The sequence below is a fragment of the Impatiens glandulifera genome, chromosome 1 (assembly GCF_907164915.1).
Source record: "Impatiens glandulifera chromosome 1, dImpGla2.1, whole genome shotgun sequence".
NCBI classification, from domain to species: Eukaryota; Viridiplantae; Streptophyta; class Magnoliopsida; order Ericales; family Balsaminaceae; genus Impatiens; species Impatiens glandulifera.
Genome location: NC_061862.1, coordinates 27,453,736 through 27,476,036, shown reverse-complemented (window position 1 = coordinate 27,476,036; position 22,301 = coordinate 27,453,736). Strand labels below are relative to the sequence as shown.

The window sequence follows — 22,301 nt, the reverse complement described above, 5'->3', positions numbered from 1 at the left end:
GAAATTATTCTAGGACCGAGACCTTGATTTTAGACCTTAACATTAACCCCCTCTTCAAAATTCGTCGCCCTCGACGAAAAAGACCGTGGTCTGCCGAGCCTCTAATGTGCATGCTCAAAATTTCAAAGAATTCGGTCGGACTTCAGCAAGTCCAGCAAGGGTCGCAGCCTAGGACCGCATTTCTTAGAAGCCTTCGGTCTTCCCGCTCCACAATCGATCCTTCCTTCGGCCCAACACGTCAGGTGCAGCAAAAGGGCCATTTTTCTTCCGGGCATACTCTAGAATGTTTTCAAACAACCAAGCCCAGTCCTTTATCCAGACCAGCAACACATGTGCAACAACATAGCCATGTTTTATAACTACCTTCCTGGCTGGTGGTCAGTTGTTGGGTTGCTGGTTGAGCCCTTTGATATTATAGCAATAAATATTATAGCAAACACAAAGAATATTATAGCAATAAATATTTATCAAATATTTAAAATATATCAAAATATAGTATTAATAAATTTATTTTTTTTTTTTGATACTTTAATATATATTTATATAAAGAGAGTAATTAATCATTTTAAAATATGACTACAAAAAAGAAAGAAAAAAAGTATTATGTTAAATATATTAATTTATTTGATATAATATTTTGATTTTTTAAATAGTTGATAAATATTAGTTATTTTAGATTATAATGTTATAGTTTAAAAATAATAATTATATTATTTTTTTTAATTTAATATTAAATAAAATAACTGAAATAATAAAAAGTTAAACAACTAAAAATATATTAAAAATAATAGCATCCAGTTTATTTTCTAGTTGATGTCTAAACAAGATCTTAAGTAAATTTATTTTGGCCATATGTTTGATTATTAGCTCAATGAAAATTATGTAATCAATATTTTTCATTTTTCCTGGTTTACTTTAGTTTTGGGATAGCATCAATCAAGGTTGTGATACCGACACTTTTTTGCTTATTACATGATTCAAGGGTGAGAAGTTTTAACAAAATCTTTTGGAAGACTTTACAAAATAAAGAATGTGAGAAAGAAATGAGAGTCAAACATCAACATTTTTATATCGTAGAGATGACAAATGAAATTGTTTTTGTAAGTGATAAAACAAAATTGTGTCATAAGTTATTAAAAAACTCATAGATGAAGTAAACTTTCCTATGATATTGTTAACCAAATAAAAAGAATTTTTTCAAGAAAATAGATGTTAATTTTTCATATTTTGACTAGCAAATTTGATTGAGGAATGTGTCACTCGACTTAAAATGGTATGATGATTCTATTATGTATTAAAGAATAGAACATTTCATGACAAAATCTTTTTCATAAAATAAATTATCTAGAGAAAGAGAATATTAAGAAACTCATCAATTCAACATCTCTTAGTTCAAACTAAAGACAACTTCCAGTATTACAAATGTTCCATTTTTTTGGTTTTTTTTTTTTTCTTCTTTTTTTTTATTTTTGTGGAGGGAGGAGGGGATTGGGGTGCATTTTTCATCAAAATTCCCACTATGTACACAAGCAAAAAAATCAAGCACCCAGCCATATGCAGAGCTCTCTATTTTAAGGCACCCAGCCATATGCAGAGCTCTCTATTTTAAGGCACCCAGCCATAAAACTATACAAAACTGGCAACACAAAAAACAACAGTATTAGGCCGCCAACTCTAATTTTCCCCACTTAAAAGATGTATCTAGAAACCACCTCTTTCCAGTTGGCTAATGCTCATCCTTGATTTTTTCGGTCTTTTCTTTGGCTCGTTGAAAATCATCAAGGCTACGAAACTCTTCCTTCAGCAATTTTTCCAGCTCTGGCTGTTTCTTCAGATATGGCTTCTGGTCTCGCCTCTCACGGTAATGGTGGAATGCCCTGTGGTAAAATAATAGATAAAATCAATCTCCCTAGACTGGATAATCCTACTAATGCTAGGGTTTGCTCTACCAAAAAACCCTAAGAGAAACTAGAAGAATCCATAGGATGACGAGAAATCAGAATAACCAAAGTTGCTTCAAGCATAGGAATGAAATGGAACCAAAATAAAATTAATAATGTAGCAAATAAATAGATTTTAAAAACTTACCAATACTTTTCAAGGCCATAAAGATTTCCTTTGGCGAAGGAATCCAGTGTAAGTTGCTCAAAGTCCTCATAAATGTCCTCTCTGAATTCTTTCTCCAAGCCATAACTAAGATTTAAGAAAAGAAAGGATAAAAGATGAGGAGAAATTGTTATCCCAAATAAGTGAGGCAAAAGCAAAAGAATCAGCATTGCAAACATGTGGAAATTTAAGTTTAAGTTGTACCTATAAAACCTGAAAATGCATTCAAGTCCATAATTGTAATTAGCAGCAGCATCTTCTAGTGCTAGTTTCCGAAATTCGTCATACATAGAACGTTCAAAGTTATCTCTAAGGAAATAAGACCAAAATCTGTATAATGTGTTCATTTCCTGCATACAAAAATATCATTTAAATTTGGAAACATGATGATGACGATGATATCTAAAGAATCGAAGTTCAGACAATTCACCCAAGACATTCGGAAGCAAACGTGCAAGTTGAGAAACTAATTAAATGAAACATGCATCGTCATCATATATAAAAAGATCAATCATCATAATTTTAAAATTTTACATTTGTTATGTATTTTCAAAAATAACAATCATCTAAAAATAATATAGATCATTATCTAGAAAATAATTTGGATCATCTTTTTTATTCGAAATAAACAAAAACACAAGCACTATAATCTAGATCATGATTCATAAAGCAGTAGTCTTATACATAACAAAAAAAATCACTTTCAATTTCACTTTGACGATTTACCAATGGATCTTTATTGCAACAAAGATTATGATAAAATAGTAGTCTCCAAATAGGCTCCAACATAAGAATGACAATGCATCAGAAATTCAGGAAACAATCAGGACAATAAATAGTCTTGAGCCACATAACAATCAAGAATAGTAAGAAAATGTTTGCAAAGACATTGGAAGTAAGAGAATAACCTCACTGCAACCAATTCCCGACTTCTTTCTGTCACTTAAACAACGCTTATGATACTTCAGGTACCTAAAATGCATTACCACCACATTCACAAATCAGAGTTCTCAGTTCACTTAGAAAATTAGCTAGTAAAAGTTAATTCTTCTTCATCACATACAATAACCTAATACTAGCACAGATAGTATGCCTGGCGAAAAAACAAAATCTAATTCTACTATTCTATTTTCATTATATAGATCGGAATTCAATTAATATATGGTAAATCATGGATAGGGGACAAACAAAAGATTAATGAATGGTAAAGAAAAATCTCATGACTACACATGAGAGGCTCATTAAGGACTACAGCTGCAAGGTAGGTTCTCCCTGCTTAGCCCGCAACATATCATGGCCTATTGGTATTCTGGTCTTAATGTGCGTTTTCAGCTTTAAGTTTCAGATAAATATTGTTTGCAATATTCAAATGAAATTTTATGAACCATTTTCTTCTAAAGTCATAAAATCGCCTACGTTAGCTTAATCTTGGGAGTGCAAACTTGCGCTGCTTGAAAAGCCTTGTAAAATTAAAAAAATTAAGATTCATAAGAACAAAATTACTGGACCAGTATCCCATACTTTTGCTGTTTGAAACCATTTTCTTCTAAAAGCTTATGACTTGAATGCTGGAAGGGTGGAAATGACTTGGGCAGGGAACCCACAGGTGGACTTCGGCCTGAAATATTTCCATGTGGAGAAGCACTCAGCCTTGAAGACCTAAGGCTGTAGAAAATAAGATTACAAAATTAACTAATAAAATGTGACTGTTAAGTTGGTGAAACAGAGGAAATTATTGAACTTCTTAGCTACTTTGAAGAGATGAACCAGTGAACCACATCAGTTTGAGGTAAACTTTTCATTTGCTAACCTATGAATATCAGGGGGAGTAGAACCAAAGAAAAACCCAACAGACGAACTAGGCGGACTCTCTGACACAATGCCATGTGAGTTCAGGGAAGTTCCATGATTTTTGGAGCCACTAATAAACAAACGTTGCTTTTGGGTAAATTGTTGCTTGGAAAAGCTTTTATTTTGCTTCCTTCTGGAATTAGCGTTTACTGGCCCTTCAATACTGCTTCCAGTAGGATGGTCACCAGGTTTTGCAGAGTACATTGGCTGATTATTGGTGGAAGCTTTTGGGTTAGCATTTCTACTATCCAAATTTGAGTTACCTTTTCTGCGGTATCTCTTAGATTTGAGTTCCTGCAGCACCAAATAATTGGAGCTTAATCAAAATAATCGGAGAGGCTGAAACAATGGAACTAGGCAAAGAAGAATCCTAGAAACCTGTTCATAAAAGTAAAGGCCATCGTTAATAGCAGAAGCAAGCTCATTGGAAATTGACTTCAATTCTTGTCCCTGATTGCCAGATTCTCTGTTTGTTTCATTATTCTGCCAACAAAAGAAAGAACTCAAAATTATTAGGGGAATAAACATGTCTAAACTTCTATAGGAGAAACTTCATTCTATCATAGAAAAAACTGAAAGGTGTAACTTATACAAAAATAATATGTGAGGTTAGAGCGATCTTCAATATGTGAGAAAAATATTTGTTTCCTAGTAGTAACAGTATACTTTGGGTTTAAGAACGATTATAATCAAATTTTGTCAATAATTTGAAAAGATTTGCATTTTAAAAAAATGAAGAAAGCGTATAAATATTTAGAAGTAGGTCTATAAATCATGGAAGAGGATAGATAAATAAGGTGGTATTTATCTTTCAACTTCTATTGAATATAAAAAACAAGTCCTCGTAAAAAAAATCCAACCGTACTGGACAGAAGCCTTCATTTGCCAGTTGAACCCCAAAATGATTAAAAGAGTTTCAAGAATGTAATTAAATTTCAAATTTGAAAGCTCTAGCTGCTTCAGAAAAGTTTTAGCCATATCTGTGAAAAAGCGTAAATAGTTGCCTTTTGCAGGCAGCCATGGACAAGCACCTTATCTGGTTAATTTAGAAACTGGGTTGATTGTCTGCATTTTCATTTCATTATTTGGATCCAAAATTGTGTCAACAAGTCAAAGGGACTATAGATCAGGCATTTAAATAAAATAAGAACCACCTTGGTCAAAGGAAAAAGACAGAAGAACAAAGAAAAAGGGAAATAAAACCAGAATGAGTTAAAACAAGCTTATTAATACTCTACCTGGGTGACAATTACAAGTCGCTCTACAGCCTGATCATCAACAACCATCTCATCATCTTCATCATCAACTTTGCGAGTAATATTTCTGCAAAGAAAATATGCCTCAATCAGCCACTTAGATTTTGGTGAGCATGCAATTAATGAATCAAAAAAGCAAACAAACCAAATCTTGCACTTTGTAGTTGCTACATCTATAGTAAGAACATGTACATATAAAAGAATAAGATAGATAAAGACAATTAGCAAAGGATAACAGGTAATAGATGTCTTGAGTCAAAATTCACTTTATGAACAGAGGTGACAAGTATTCTTTTAGTAATTTATGATGTGCATATATAATTTAGATCAATGTTGCAAATAATGGCATTTTACAAATAGTTATAAAAAATGACAAATAGTGAGAAAATCCATTTCAACCATTTTTAATCTTTATGAAACATAGTCATGATACCTGAATAAAATACCGTGTTAAAATACAAACCAAATAGATGCATTGCCAACAAAGACTGGTTCCATTAAATTTGGTTACTAATTTAAACCATCAGAACATAATTTGTTAATAACACTAAAAATGAGAAGGGAAGAGAGAACATTAGGGGGGAAAAGTGTTACAGATATTCACCTTCTTGATGGAGATAAAGGTTCCTTCCTTGCTTTCCACTCAACTTCTAGTTCTTCATCAAGCATGAATGTGCTTCCAAGATCATTAGCTAAGCTATCCAGATGCTCTGATGGCACTTCCATAGTGTCATTTTCAATATCTCCTCCTCCAATGAAATTAGCAGGATTGACTTCTGAAGAATAGTCTGTTCTGTCAATATTCCTGAGGCCAGTACATTTAAAATTGGATTCTGAACGCAATCCCTTGTTTGGATCATGGGCCATCCTGCCAAAGGACAGCATGGCACTATTATTCAGAGGCTTTTCCTTGTTTAGTTCTGAATTTGTATGAGATAATAGAGTATCATTATCCAATGATGTGTGTTCCTGAAATCCTCCAAGACTAGTTTTCTTATCATCAGCTCTTTCATGTAATTCGTTCTTCAAAGTGGTGGTCTTCTCTATGCTCTGTTCCTGGGACTTCTCAATAGTTGAAGACACTACTCGTTGTTTGAAAAATGAAACCCACTTTGACCACTCATCGCGTCTTCGAATTTTATCCTCCTACAGAATTAATGGCAGGTTTAGGCGCAAAGGCTTTGAATTATGAAAGGGGTTCTTTATCAGTAACAAAATATATGCTACCATGTTCTAGGAAGTACAAATGTATTATTACACTACAACCAATAGTAGCAGAAAGAATAATCCTACAATTATCTGACCTTCACTTCAATAACATCAGAACTCAAAAGAGCATCAAGTATGAAATGTATGTCTGTGCTCATGTTCTTGACCTGAAAATTTAACCATTCAACTTGTAAGATATCCATGGCAACAACTCAACCTAGGAAGGTAGGATTATTTAGACAAATTCTTATCAAAATCAAGAAACAAAAAAAATACTTTTACTTATTTAAACAAAAATAAGCTATATAAATTAATGTTCTGTCTGCACATGTCATAGTAGTACAATAACCATACCCTCTTAAAGTCAGCAATAATACTTAACGCAACCCAACCTTGGTCATCCATCAACGAGAGTAAGTAATGATCATTCTGCAAATTCTCATCACTGCCAAAATGAATTTGGTTATCATACAGTTGAAAGCTTAAAATATTTACCATGATAAAAAGAACTATAGGTTCAGATGAGAATGAACTATGAGTTGTATCCATCTTGCATTGAAGGAATAAATTAAAGATGGACATGGTGTCACATGGAGAGGTTTGGAAGATTATCATTCATGAGTTCAATCAACTTTTTCACCATTGAAGACATAAATTTACCACTACTAAAAAGATAACACAAAACATAGGTAAAGAGACTTCATGCAAAATAAAGCTTCCTATATGTTTTCAGGTTTAGGACAAGGAGAAAGGAAGAAAAAAATAAAGGAAGAGACTTATTCTTGCATCATTTACTTTTCTCCCTTTACTTTTTGAATGTAATGTGTGCAAATCCTTTTTGTTTGAGGCCTTCAGGTTTAGATCATGTTACTTGACACTTGATTGTGCATGAATGACATGCTACAATAACTTTTGGCAGCAAATACGCTATAACTTTAAAAAGAAAAAGAAGACATACAAGGCATGTCAGTATGCCGCCTATAAATTCGTAGAACTACAATTATATATAAGCATAAAAAACACAAAAACTTGCGCAAGAGATTTCCATCAGATTGTTGTCCAAAGCATAACACTAATCTACTTTAAACAACTCACCTAAAATAATATTCAATTTGTTTTACTATTTTGGCTTTCATAGGTGAAGTCTCAGTGGGTATCATATAAGTGACAGGGCTTGGAGGAGGTGGAACAAACTGTTGGGTATAAGGAACCCTAATGAAGCCCGGATGTCCAGCAGGAAAATAATAAATGGATCCAGGAATAGGACCTGCATAAACAATATCAATCTTCTTTAATCCAAAATAATGCAGCAAAAAAAGAGAAATGACGATATAAAGACACAAGAAAAGGCCGAAGATGCTTCATACTAGGAGATTGTTCCGTGTTAGAAGATTTTGGATTCACAATATTGTTTGATCTCCAAGGCCTTGTTTGATTAAGGGTTATTTGGATTTAATCCAACTAACCCCTATCACATCATCATTCAAATCATCAAACCAAAATACCATATTACCCTTACTTTATTTTTAATATAATAATATTATTAGTCATTTAACCTCAAATAGTCCATTTCTTTTAAACAGACATTCTTTTAACAAAATGGTTTATTTTAAATCACAAAACTACAGCATACAAGCCCCAAGTTGATTTATATTAAAATCTATAGTCCAAAATACATATATATATATATATAGACACTTCCATGTTTATTTAAAATTAATTTAACGTTACAAAATCACTCAAAACTGATATAAAATCACTTCAACTCAAACAAGGCTTTGTCTGAAAAGCACTTAAATCTTCAAAAAGAGGAAGTGTAAACTGTAAACCAATTCATAGAAATCTATACCAGGATAATTTGTTCCACCAATGAAACCAGGTACAGGAGCGAGAATTGGAGGCCTTATGAAAGGCCTTGAACCATTACTTTGCTGCATGATCATGTTTTCTCTAGGACCAAATGCTCGGTGACCATTCCATGCAGGATTGAAATAGCCAGCAGATTCTGGCATGTTAGGTCTTCTATTTGAAAAGTTAGTAGCATAAGCATTTTGTTCATCTAAAGGTGTAGCTGGCAGGTTTCTGCTTGCATCTGGTCCTCCCTTGATTGAGGGAGTAAAACTTTGAGTACTTTTCTCGGTCCCTGATTTTACTAGGTTGTTGTTCTCCATGCTTGGAAAGGGAGTAGAGTATGGCTGGTATGGATATCTAGGGACTGGAATGGATGGCAAAGGTACCATCATACCATGGAAACCAGGAGCCAACTGCTGTGAATAAGGAACTTGCACAGGGAATTGAGGTGCGCCATTGGGATTCTGTCTGGAACCTGTTTTCTGATAGCGTAATGGACCTTGTTTATTTGAAGAGTTTGGATTTCCATTCCTGTGCATTTTGTGCTGCTCACCAGTCCTCTGAAGGCCCAAACAAGCATATATAGAAAAAAACATCAGTGATAATAATCTTAGAGAAGAGAACTTTAATATTCAACTTCATGGAAACAAATCGTTATTCCAGAAAATATGACCTGTTTATGAAAAAACAGTCCGCAAATCTGGACTCACCTAGCTGCCGATTTCAGCAATTCGGACAATTTGAACTCAAAGTACACAAGGTACATAAAGACTATTAATAGTTTATCAAATACTTGTTCATAGTTGGGACTTTGTGTTACTTTGAAACTCTTATGCTGTTTGGATTCAACTACTAATAGAATATACGGTCATTTGTTGATGATAAAATATTAAACAAATACAAAAATTTGGCAAATAATGTTATTACCAGCAAACATTTTGAAAATAATGTTTGGCTTAAACTACGAATAGAATGATAGCACTGTAGTCAAATAAGGGGCTTTCAAAAATCACAGTATTGTTGTGATGACAGCACTTTGTGAAGGAAGTCCCCAAGTAAAATAAAATAACCTAATACCTTCACAGTTCACAACAATACTGTTAATTATGAAAGCCCTGTATTTGGCTATAGTGCAATCAATAAGTAAAAAACAAACTAGAAAGATTGATCAATAATCTGCTCATTGGAAATAGTAGTAAAACACACCAAAACTGTTAGAGACAACATAATTCTTAACCTTCAAATCCTCAAATATTGTAACTCACGGACAACTCATTTGATCACCAAAGTTTCGAATTTTATATGTGTGCATAGTATATAATAGTGCAACTGACAAAGATCACTACAAAATAAATGAAGAACAAACCTGAGCTTGAGAGGCAGAGGATAGATGAGCCAAATCAGCTTCGTTAACTTCAGAAGATTCTTTTATATCAGCACCAGCAGATTCTGCATTCTTCATCTTCTGAGAATCAGAAAGCGCTGGCCATGACTCCGGACCCAAGACAGAAGTATCAGCGGGTTTCGCATTGACAGACGCCACAGGCGTCTTCCATGGCGACTTGGGTCCACCCAACATTTCCTTCTGCTCAGCTACACCAGTCTCATTCTCGACCAACATTTCCTCCTACACAATCAGCGATCTCGTCAATTATCTCACTCTACAGCTAAGCTGAAAACTTTATAATCAAGAAACGAGTGTAGAACCTGAATGGAGAGGTCAGTTGAGTTGTGCGTCCGCAGCTGTGAATGATTTGATCAGAAGAAAACTTAGCTCGTCAAATTCTCCGCGGCGAAAATGGAAATGAAGATGAACTTCAAGAGGTGCGGCGGAGAGCGAAAAAAAGAGGAACTTGGCGACTAGGGTTTAGTTGTAGGACGAATGCGAAGACAAACTGATGGTTTTACTGACCTACTACCATTGGCGCCTCCAAATAGCCTAAGTACGAAATATACGCAAAGTTACCTTTTTTTTATTAAGGAAATAACATCAAATAGACCCCTAAATTTATATCTCAATATCAAATAATCCTCTAAACTCAGTTTAAGGTAGCAAGTTTGTGATCAATAAGCCTTCTAAATAAGCCTGGATATTTATTTTTAAAAAAATTAGAGAAAAAATTGAGAGTGAATTATGTGGATAGATTCGGATAAAAATTTAATGAATTTTCTCTTTCTTTTCTTTTTTATACTTTATTATTTTTTAATGATGTCTGTTCTTTCTCCTAAATTCTCTCTCCTATTACTCTTTTAATTTAAATTAATATAAATAAACTAAGTATATTTATTGAGAAATTATGATTTTTTCTAAAGTTTGATGTAATTTAAATTAATATAAATAAACTAAGTATATTTATTGAGAAATTATGACTTTTTCTAAAGTTAGAATTGAACATCAGATTTTTTTTTCTATTATTTTAATATTTTATTACTTTAGTTATCTTAATCAAAAAAATGAATTATTTAATATATATATATATTTAAAAAGAATGTCATGCTAAACATTTTTTTAGATAATTTCAAATTAGAATAAAATATAATTAAAAAAATCTTATTTGGAATCCCAAATATTTTTTAGGGGTATAATTTTTCTCACTTAACAAGGAGAGGATTATTCAAAATTTTAACTATTTGATGATGATGGAGAGATAGGAGAATTAAATAGAGTATAGGTATACAAGGCCCGGCCTATAGGGATACAACATAAGTATTACATACTTCATTTTTTTTTAATCAATTAAGTTATATTTTTTTATGGTTAAAATATTATATATCTATGTATTGTCATAAAAAATACTTGGTACAAAAATAAATGTTCAACCTTTAGGGTCAGCCTAGGCTAATTCATTCCAACTTATCTAAGTAGCTAACTAGTGTATTTGATAGGATTAATTGATTAATCGTTTATCTTATTTTTCTTATTTATTTAAGTTGAATTATTTGGGCTTTTAAGCCTAATCAAACTAGTGCATAGTGTTTATTGTGCTGGGCTTATCACACTAATAATCCAGTTATTTTTAGATCCAAATCAATATATTTATATAAGTTAAATCCATGTTAGGCTAACACAACTTGCTTTTTCACTTTCACATCCGTTCTTGCTTAATTTTATTAGTACCAGGTCTTAAGTGCTTTTGTTTTATAGAATCGCAAACTAACTATTTTAATAAGCTTTCACTCGCATTTATTGCCTGTTTTTGTTTATTGACGCAAAAGAGGATATGTATTTTTCGCTTGCACTCAAAAACCTTGTACTCATATTTAGTCTCACCCATCAATAACATAATTAGAATATGTTGTGATTTATTTTCTTAAAAGCACATGAATTCAAAGTTGGAGCTTCCTAAATCCTATCCAAGTTCTATAAGAAAAAATCATGATCTAAACTTATTTTTTGTGTTTTTTCTTTGTGGGGTTCTTGTTTGGATATATTAGTTGTTTTGGACACTTATTTGTGAATCAATAGTAGGCTTTTTGGAAACAAATAAATATAATGCATTTAAATATGATTTATTTACTGTATTTTATACTGTGTGGTTGAGATTTTTTTATCAAATATTATTATCCATCTCTTTTATCAATTAAATCACTCAATTTAATAATTAAATTATCATATTTTTAAGAAATAATTATTATATATTAATACATTTTAAGTATTTTACGCTCAAATGTCGTCTCTCGGAAGAATCGCATCTCGTTTGATAGTTGACACCTCATAACTCACATTCCTCTCGAGTCTCGAATGAGACGATAAACCAAAATGATAGACGCGATTAGAGTTGGTTTAAGGATTTTAATTTTGGACTAATTTTATATTTTTAGAGTAGTCACTTAATCTACTTCTTAAGAAATTAAAAAATATAAATGTTTTGCGTGTTGAAACGCATTTTATAGATTATATCTTAGTTCAGTGATTTGTTACACATGAGAAAGAGCATCGACACTATGTTTCACATACCCGTAACATAACTGACTCTACTTTAAACTTTTAGTCATTTAAAAAAATATTATTTTACACATTGTTTATTCATTGCGTCCTAAAACATGCATTTATGATGAATCCAAACATAAATATGCTTAGTTTAGTATGTTCCTAAACACACTTATCTCATTATAGTATCTATCTTAAGTAAAATATTAAAGAAAATGCAAATACTTGTAAGCGTGAAGCGATGTTCGAAAATAGTACATAAAAAAAATAAATGCTAGCTTAAAAATAAAATAAAATCCAATAAGACCCTTATCCAAAAAAAAAAAACATTTTTTGGTGTTTTATATTTTTAAAATTTTAAAATTAGTTAAGACACTTGACTGCACAAAATAAAAGAAATGTTAAAATTGAAGAAGCAAATAGTCTAATAAGCCAACTAGCAGACCAATTTAGGAGTTAAATAAGGCATAAACACGCGAGTCTATGCAGAGTCGTGGGCACGGGCCGACTGTGGATAGGCATTGGGTCTTGACACATGTGTAGTCCTAGCTTGGTATGTGGGTTGGTCGTTGGAATCCTAGTAAAAAGGGGTAATCACGACCATTTCTACCAATTGGTTTAAAGACCAATCGGTATTATGAACATAACACTGTTTGGTTTACAAACCAATCGGTGTTACATTCATAATATTGATTGATCTTTAAACCAATCGGTGTAATACTCCATCTAACGCCAATTGGTTACAAAACCAATCGGTATACCCCGCAACAAAAAAAAGGCGTCAGCTTTTGGCGCGTTTAGGAAGTAGTAGTACCGATTAGTTTGAAAACCAATTGGTGAAAGCCCCTATAATGTCGATTGGTTGGTCTACCAATCGTTAAAGCCATAAGTTATATTACAATTGGCGTATATACCAATCGGTATTTCCTATAAAAACATCAAAACAACTCGAGAGCTTTCCCTACTCTTGATTCACTCTCCCTATCATCTCGTTGTTTCGCCCTACCGATCGTTGCGCGCCCATTTCACCATTTCCCTCGTCGTTGTTCGTCTAGGTAAGATTCTGATCGGCTAGAACTTCTTTATTTAAGTTTAGGTAAGATTCTGATCGGTTGGGTCTTCTTTGTTTAGGTTTAGGTTTTCAAGAATTATTTTGTTGCCTCCAATTCGAAACCCTTACAATTGTTGTTCCCATTCAGGTGATATTTCTTCCTTTCTTGCATTTTGATTAAGCTATATGATTTGCTAGATAAATGTTGAAGAGAATGTTTCTAATTAATGCTTTGTTTTTATTGAATGTAGTGAAAGAGGAAGTAATTTCAGTTCGTTTTTAGTGCTTTATTTTGGGAGGAATAGTTGTTGGTACACAGGTTATGAATTCTTTCATTCAATTTTATTTATTTCAGATTTCTACAACAATTAATTTTGATTCTTGAGTCGAGAATGAGTCAATTTTGTGTATTATTAGTGTAGTAGAATGAATGTTGAATGAATATGTTATGCAATGCTTTAATATTCAAATTTATGATGTTGAATGAATGTTTTGGTGTTAAAATGCAATCAAAGTTTAAATAATGTGTTTATCCAAGTAATAGTGTTGATAATAAATGAGACCATAGTATGATTCTGCCTTAGTTACTTTTAGAAAGGAAGGAATGAGGGAAGGGGATCATGCATATCCATATAAATAGAGTTACTAAAGTGGAGGCATAAGAAAAAGGGTGAGTGAGTGGAGGGTAGTAAAATTGTGAATATACTTGAGATTGGTGCTTTGACAAAATTGTTTACTTGATGATTGATTAGCATGTTATGACTTTCACATTTTCTTCCATTAAATGTTATCATCGTCTTAATTTCACAAGTTGCTTCCATTAAATATGATCTCTCCTACTTGATTAATTTAAACTTCTTTGTATTTTCTTCCATTAAATGTTAGTCTCTCAATTTTATATATTGATGCTTCTAGGAAATTTAAAGAGAGAAGATACTATAAGATTAGCATTCATTGTATTCTAGGCTATCTTCTTTGCCGCAAACATCGTCTTCCTACTTCACCTCTCGCGGCACTCCGACGATCTTTCTCCAACTAAGATATTCATATTTCTTTGATATAGTTTTTTTTTTTGATAAATATGGCTTCTTGATAGATATGAATTTAGGTTTTGACATTGATTTAGGTTATGATGTGACTTTTTGATAGATATGGCTTTTTGATATATATTGATTTAGGTTTTGACATTGATTTCGGTTATAATATGACTTTTTGATAGATATGTCTTTTTAATAGATATTGATTTAGGTTTTGAAAATGATTTATGTTATGATATGAATTTCGATAGATATGACTTTTTGATAGATATTGATTTAGGTTTTGATATTGATTTAGGTTATGATATGCTTTTTTGATACATATGAATTTTTTTATATGGATTTAGGTTTAGATATGGATATCCCTAATAAAAGATGATGTATACGCAAAAAGATCGACATTCTGAAATACATTAAAGAATTCGATTCTTTTCTTAGTTTTGCTGTGAGTTCTAGCCGAATTATCAACATTGCATGTTCACGTGTTAAATGTGGTAATAGAGAATATTTTTACAAACATGGCATGGCGTAAGAAACCATTTGATTTTGTATCGAATAAGAAAGAGCTATACATTTTGGAATTGTCATGAGAAAAAACAACATCGCAATGATAGTATTGTTGTACAAATTGATAATAGTACTAATGTACAAACTGAAGAAGATAATTTGGGACAACTTCATACTGATACTACATTGGATGTGAACTCGGAGTGCAATGATTTTGATGGGGGATGTTTGTATGAGAAATATCATAAACGATTTTTATCCACGTGGTGTTAATGCATCAAATGCGGGTCTTACGAGTAATACTAATTCGAATGAGGATGCTAAAATATTCTATAGACTCTTAAATGAATCTAATGAAGTGTTATATAAAAGACTTAAGAATTTTAAAGGCATCAACATTATTAAAATTACTCCAGCTCAAGAATATTGGGCAATGGACAAATTCTTCATTTAACATGTTAAAATTGTTAAAGGAAGAAATATTACCAGTGAATTACAATATTTCCGATTCATATTATCATTGTAAGAAATTTCTTACACATGTTGGTCTTTCTTATGAAAAGATAGATGCTTATAAAAAATAGTTGTATGCTGTATTGAAAAATGACAAGACTTCGAATTCTTGTAAAGTGTGTAGAGCTTCTCGATAGAAAAGTGAAGAATCGAGTAGAGAACCTAAGAAAATAGTGAATAGAAAAACAATCCCCAATAAGGTGCTACGTTATTTCCCACTAATACTGAGATTGTAAAGATTATATATGTGTTCTAAAACTGCTCATTTAATGACGTGGCACAAAGATACAAGGGTTGATGATGAAGTTTTGCGACATCCCGCTAATTCTTTGGCATGGAAATCATTCAATGAAGATTATCCTGATTTTGCAATTGAGCCTCGTAATGTAAGACTTGGTCTCGCAAGTGATGGATTTCAATCGTATGCAAATGGAAAGACATCGTATAGCATTTGGCATGTGATCTTCATTCCTTATAACGTTCCTTTAATACTTTGTATGAACTCTTCTAATTTTATACTATTCATGTTAATTCTGGGTCTAGAGAGTCCAAATAATGCAATTGATGTATTTTTACAGCCGTTAATTGACAAATTAAGTGAGTTATGGAGTACCATCGTAGAAACTTATAACGTCTCAACTTCTTAGAATTTTAAATTGCGTGCTAGTTTAATATGGACAATAAACAACTTTCCTGCTTATACAAACTTGTCTAGATGGAGTACAAAGGGAAAATTGGCATGCCCATCTTATAATAAGAACACTTGCTCAATGAGATTAACAAATGGTAAGAAAGAGTGTTACATGTGTTATAGACAATTTCTCTCACTCAATCATAAATTTTGTAGACAAAAGGAATTGTTCGATGGAACTATCGAATCGAAAAATGCGCCTCAATTATTATCGGGACGTGAGATTTTTAGACAAGTACGTGATTTGAAAGTTAGAGTTCTCACTTGAGATTCCACTAAAAGGGAAAATGTGAATCATCAAAGTCGGGTGACAATTAGAATAAGATGAGTATTTTCTTTGAATTACCTTATTGGGAATAGTTATTGTTGACACCTAATTTAAACGTGATACATATTGAAAAATATATGTGATAGTGCTCATGGAACCATCATGGATCTAAAAGGAAAGACCAAAGATAATTTAAAAGCACGTCAAGATTTGGAGCTCATGAATATACGTCATCATTACATGCAGTTTATGTGAGGGGTGTTCTTCAATATCTAGCTGAACTTTATACATTGTCTCATGAAAAAAATTGAAATTGTGTCAATTTTTAAAAGACTTAAAAATACCAAAAGAGTTTTGCTCGAACATTAGAGGATGTATAAATGTCAAAGATTTTCGAATTAAAAAGTCACGATTGCCATATTTTACCAGAGTATCTTATTCCGCCTGGGACACGTGGACGTGGTTTACTTGGAAATGAGGTATATGAAGCTTTTGTGTGCCTTTTAAAGTTCTTTCAAATGTTGTGTTCGAAATCACTATTGAAAGCCGACTTGAAACAACTTTAAAATGATATTGTTGTAACAATGTGCAAGTTAGAAAAAATATTTCTACCCGCATTTTTTGACATTATGATACATTTGTCTGTTCATTTAGTAATGGAGACTTTGATTGGAGGGACGGTTCAATATAGATGGATATATCTGATAGAACAATATATGAGAACTTTGAAAGGATATATTCGAAATAAATGTCATCCTGAAGCATAAATTAGTGAGAGTTATATGGTAAATGAAAGTATCAGCTTGTGTGTTACGTATTTTCAAGATTCCTCAGTGCACATGTCATCCCAACCACCGATTTCTCTTGCCATATTTTCATCTGTTGAGAAATTATCATTAGGGAGAACATACACATACTAATCAGTTGATCGAGAATTGACTCATTCACATGTGTTAAAAAATTGTGAAGAAGCGGAGCCATTTTATTAGTATGAATGTTCTCAAGTTATTTTAATTTTATATGTATGAGTGTTATTAAAAAATTGATTATGTGTTCAATTTGAATATGTAGCGAGTATATCCAAGAATGCTCAAGTGGTCGATGCGATGAAGAATATAACAAATTGTTCAAAAATAGAGTGAGTTAACTATTGTGAAATTACTTTGATAATTTCCTTAAGACGATTGATTCTAAATATCCTTATTTGTAAATTTTAAAGGTTCAACAACTTTCTGACGAAAATGAAAGAAGTATAAACCTACAAACGTTAGGAAACCGGTCCCACACAATATGCGCCAACTTTTATTTAGTAAAGTAATGAATATAAATTCACCACTAGAAGACATGATCGTGGATTGAAGACTTAGAATAGTGGGATATTTGTGATTGGTTGTCATGGCACGGAAACACGAAATTATCATGGTGTTCTTACAGATATAATTGAAATGCAATACCTTAGTGGTAAATTAATTGTCGTATTTAAGTGCATTTGGTATGATGTGCATTTTAGAGCTACAAGACTTCAAATTGATAAATACGGATTTGTTAGCCTAGATCGTAAATAGAAGTCTCAATATCAAAATGAGACATTTATATTGGTAACCCAAGCAAAACAAGTATTCTTTGTCAAAGACATTGATAATAAAACGGGTTGGAATATTGTAACAAAAACAAATCATAAACAGTCAAATGTATGATATTACTATTGTTCAGATGTTTAAATATTTCTTTCAAGTATAAATGACACCTCCTAAGAGCGTTCAACCATGATTTTTACAGTCACAACACAATTTCCTTCGAAAGAAAAAAATAAATATGGGTGACTCTTCATCGCATACTCTAGTGGAGGATCTTCTTGAGGATGTGCAAAATATTCCTGAGCCCACACCATCCACTAATGAGGATGTGCAAAAGTTTGTTGAGCCCACACCATCTACTGATGAAGGCAACAAGAACTTTGAATTGGTAAAATTGATGGCTAATGGAGAAAAAGTGTGGGTCACATTCGACCCAATTGAAAGGAAGTTGTGCTGCAAAAATAGAGGCTTATGGAGTCGACATTTGGGGGCCATTGTTCGAGAGAATAATATTATTTCACATTGCACAGTCCATTTGCGCCACCTCACCCCCACCACCTTAGATAATCTGTGGCAGTCCGTCATCGTAAGTTAATCGTTATTAATAAATATTTCTGTTTGAAATTAATCATTTGTTTCTTATAAATCGTTTTATTTCAGGAAAATTTTAATTCATATGATATTGAGAGTTATCGAGACGATGCCTTGAGACACATGAAGATGGGGTGGGAGGATTGGAGATACTACGAAATAAATACCAACAAGATGATGTAAATGTGGAAACAATCATGGCGGATAAGCCTAATGAAATGACCAATAAGATTGGGAGTGACTTTTGAAAATCATTATTTTACCGATAAATTCCAGGTTTCTTCTTTCAAATTTTGTACTTAATATAAGATTTTTAATCTAACATTATATATATATATATATATTAATTGCATAAACAAAGCGCTATCAACAAACAAAAAAATCAAAATATGCACATCGGTCTGGTAACAAGCATTTACACAGCCGCATCGAGAAATGGTAAGACTTATTTTTTAACTTTATTTTCAAATAAATTAAAATTGAACTTTAAAATCTTAGGAAGTGCAAGAAGGATCAACTCCAAGCTATGAAGATTTCTTTTTGACAATTAGGACCAAAAAAGATAAAAGTTGTTGATCCGCACGTACAAGAGAAAGTGGTAAGTGTAAAATATGTTTATTTTATATTTTATCTATTATTGGCATTAACATATTGAAATCGATTGGAATAAAAACCAATTGGTATTGACTTATACCGAGTGGAAATCAAGGTAGGAGGATGTATTTTTTTACTTTCTCATAAATAGGAAAGTTCATTAAGTAGGAAATCCAAATGAGAACAAGGTGCGTTTGCGCAGTGGCTTGAGGTGCGGACACATGGGTGCAAGATGGAATTGAGGTCTTGGGTTCAATCTCAAGGGACCCTTTCTTTTTACCCATTTTTTCGGTCGAACGCTTAGAAACTCGATCTGGCTTCGGATTTTCTCGGTCGGGTGAATGAGTTCATCGGTTGATTTTTCGATCTCTCCTTCACGATCGGATAGTGGGTTGAAGCTCTCAATCGTTGTCTAATTTTCTTGGTCGAAAATCAGGCCACAACCAGCCACCTCAGTCGCTCGCCAACAACACAGCGGACCAAAATTTTAGAAGTTGTTTTCTTCCTTTTTTTCGAATCCAAATCAATCTTTATGCAATCCTAAATTAACATACAACACCAAATGTAACTTCCCAACAACAACCAGGTTCAATCCCAAGGGAAACTCTCATCTTACCCCTTTTTTCGGTTGGACATCCTCGGTTGGGTGAATGAGTTCCTCGATCGATTGATGAGCTCTCCTTCACGGTCGAATAGTGGGCTGAAGTTCTCGGTCATTGGTTGGTTTTCTTGGTCAAAAATCAGGTCACGACCAACAACCTCGGTCGTCTGGCAACAACACATCAGACCAAAATTACAAGATGTTTTTTCCATAAGCAATCCTAGACTAACATTCAACACCAAATGCAACTTAACAACAACAATCCAAAATTAGAGAAAAAATTAAACATGAAATTCGAAAAAAAAAATACCAAACTAAATTGACACGTTTTGAAAATGAGGATTATATCATTTTCTAAGCACATTGGATGTTCTCAAATGTATTTGAAACATGCCTATCTTAATTATAACAATAAAAAACAATCAATACTCAAGAATAGAACATGCACAAACAAAATTTAAAATTTTAAAATTGGACGTTTCATTTTTATCCTATTATAAACATCCAAGTCCATCTAGAATTATTGTCCAACACATTTAGGACTAAGTTATGTCATAAGATTGAACAACGAGTAGTTAGAACACAAAAATGACATTTTTTTTCATAATAAATTTTTGAAAATTCATGATGTTACTTTAAGAATTTAAATCCTTACCTGGTTTGTAAATAAGTTTAGGAACACGTTCAAATTGACCTCATACCGAATGAAGACCTTTAACTTCAAAACCAACAAAATCTAAAAGCTCCTAAAGTTCAACAATGACGATTTCCTTTATCGAGCTCCTCTTCTATAACTCTCATTGTCGGCTCGAAATGACATCCTCAATAAGTTAAAGCCTATCTCAAGTCAATCTCTGAACGACTCTAATTTTTCAAAAATAATCCTAAAGTTCATGTTCTTTGTCTAGTCCCTATATTCGTGCAAATGCTTAGGGGAAATGATTACAATCATTTTATGATATTTTTTTGTTTTGATTCACTGAAAATGGTGGATAAATGACCATTTTGATTTTTTTCTAAAAATGGGCCTCTTTCTACCACACCCCAACCCGCTGCTATCCGGAGAAGACGGACGAAATCACATATTGTGCTCGAACGTCTTCTTTGGACGCAAATCGCTGAGCATAAGCGATTTGTCAATTGGTCAAGTCTTGACCCTTCTACCGTTTGACTTTGGGCCTTAATCCTTGACAATCGAGTCTAGGTGCCTAGCTGCGCATAGGTAAATGCCACCGTATTTGGTGGTTTGGGTGACATGTTGCCCCCTATGCCCTTTTGACATATGATTATTATTATTTTATTTTTCTTCAACATCTGCCAGACAAAAACACAGTCTCAACTCAATTAATAAAATATATGTCTAATTTTGCCCATTTAATTCATTCAAATATTTGTACAATTTTTATATTTTATTTAAATTAGTCTGGAATTTATTTTTTTAGTCTAATTAATAAAAAGTCGTCTCCAAATTAATTATTTATTTTAAATTTGTGCAATAAATCCGTATATGAATTTTTTTTTTTGAAATAATTCGTTCACTCATTTTAAAAATATAAAATTTCGAATCTAAAATATAGATATTTACAAATATTTTTATAAAAAAACTACTAATTTAAAAAAAAAAAAATCAAACATCAATTCATACACTTTATCATTAATCATATCAATTAATTTATTAATAAAATATATCTTCTATTTAAAAATATTTATTATTTAATACTTTCAAATATTTTTACCTAAAAACACTACTTCTTCTAAATTATCAGCAATTAATATTATTTAAATAAACAATATTTATTTAAATAAGCTGCAACCAAACAAACAAGATCGATTCAAATCATTATTAATTAATTTTTCATCAAATCATTAACTCATATTATTTGACCCAAATAATTTTTATAAATAATACATCCAACAAAATATTTTAAAATAAATTAAGACCAAACAAGTCCTAAGAAATAAATAGTTTCATATATGGAGAGAGAAGGAATAAATCAGTTAATCCCTAATTAAAGCAGAATTAACTGAGGAGTATAGCATCTTTCACCCTATAAAAGAATATTAATATTCTAAAGTTGAATGTGGCTCAATTGTTGATGGTTCAAGTCCGGATGAATTAGAATTTATTCCGTTCATACGAGTTTAATTTCAAAACAAATAACATAAATTTATTATACCTTTATATCTTTCAGTTTATATCTAAATAAAATAAAATATAATTATCCAAATAAAAAGACATCTATTATCAACATTAGTTTTTTTTAGTCATTCTAAGTGAAACTAATTTAAATATTAATAGTAATTAAAATGTAACGTGTAGTTAGTTAGACACAATTCGAATCACTTAACTTCTTTGAGTAGTTTATTACTCTTATTATTATATATATTTTAAAATTTTAAAAATTAGACCGAACTGATTAATGCAATTTATATTTTTAATTAATAATTATTATTGTCAAGGGCGGATACATGTACAAACCTACTACTTGAGCGGTAGCTCAAAATATTTTGATGTGTATTTTGTTTGTTTGCTTGATATTATTATCATTCTAGTCCGTGTAAATTTTATGAAAACATTTTAGCCTGGTTATATTTTAAATCATAATTCTGCCCTTGATTATTGTATTATTAGATGGATTATCTTGCTGAGGAAACCGATAAGATTGT

At 32.0% G+C, this 22,301-nt stretch overlaps 1 protein-coding gene across 1 annotated transcript; it reads right to left on the bottom strand.

The window, feature by feature from the left end:
• Positions 1–1,372: 1,372 nt before the first annotated feature.
• On the bottom strand, positions 1,373–10,183 carry LOC124921178 (la-related protein 1A). The gene is made up of 15 exons (XM_047461802.1): positions 9,981–10,183; positions 9,640–9,900; positions 8,272–8,833; positions 7,518–7,689; positions 6,777–6,867; positions 6,518–6,589; positions 5,818–6,359; positions 5,196–5,280; positions 4,336–4,440; positions 3,917–4,251; positions 3,628–3,771; positions 3,015–3,078; positions 2,311–2,456; positions 2,089–2,193; positions 1,373–1,877 (listed from the first exon to the last, which is right to left on the bottom strand). Exons 2-15 carry the CDS (start codon positions 9,892–9,894, stop codon positions 1,727–1,729), a joined length of 2,829 nt encoding a protein of 942 aa, XP_047317758.1. The 5' UTR covers positions 9,895–9,900; positions 9,981–10,183; the 3' UTR covers positions 1,373–1,726.
• Positions 10,184–22,301: the final 12,118 nt, after the last annotated feature.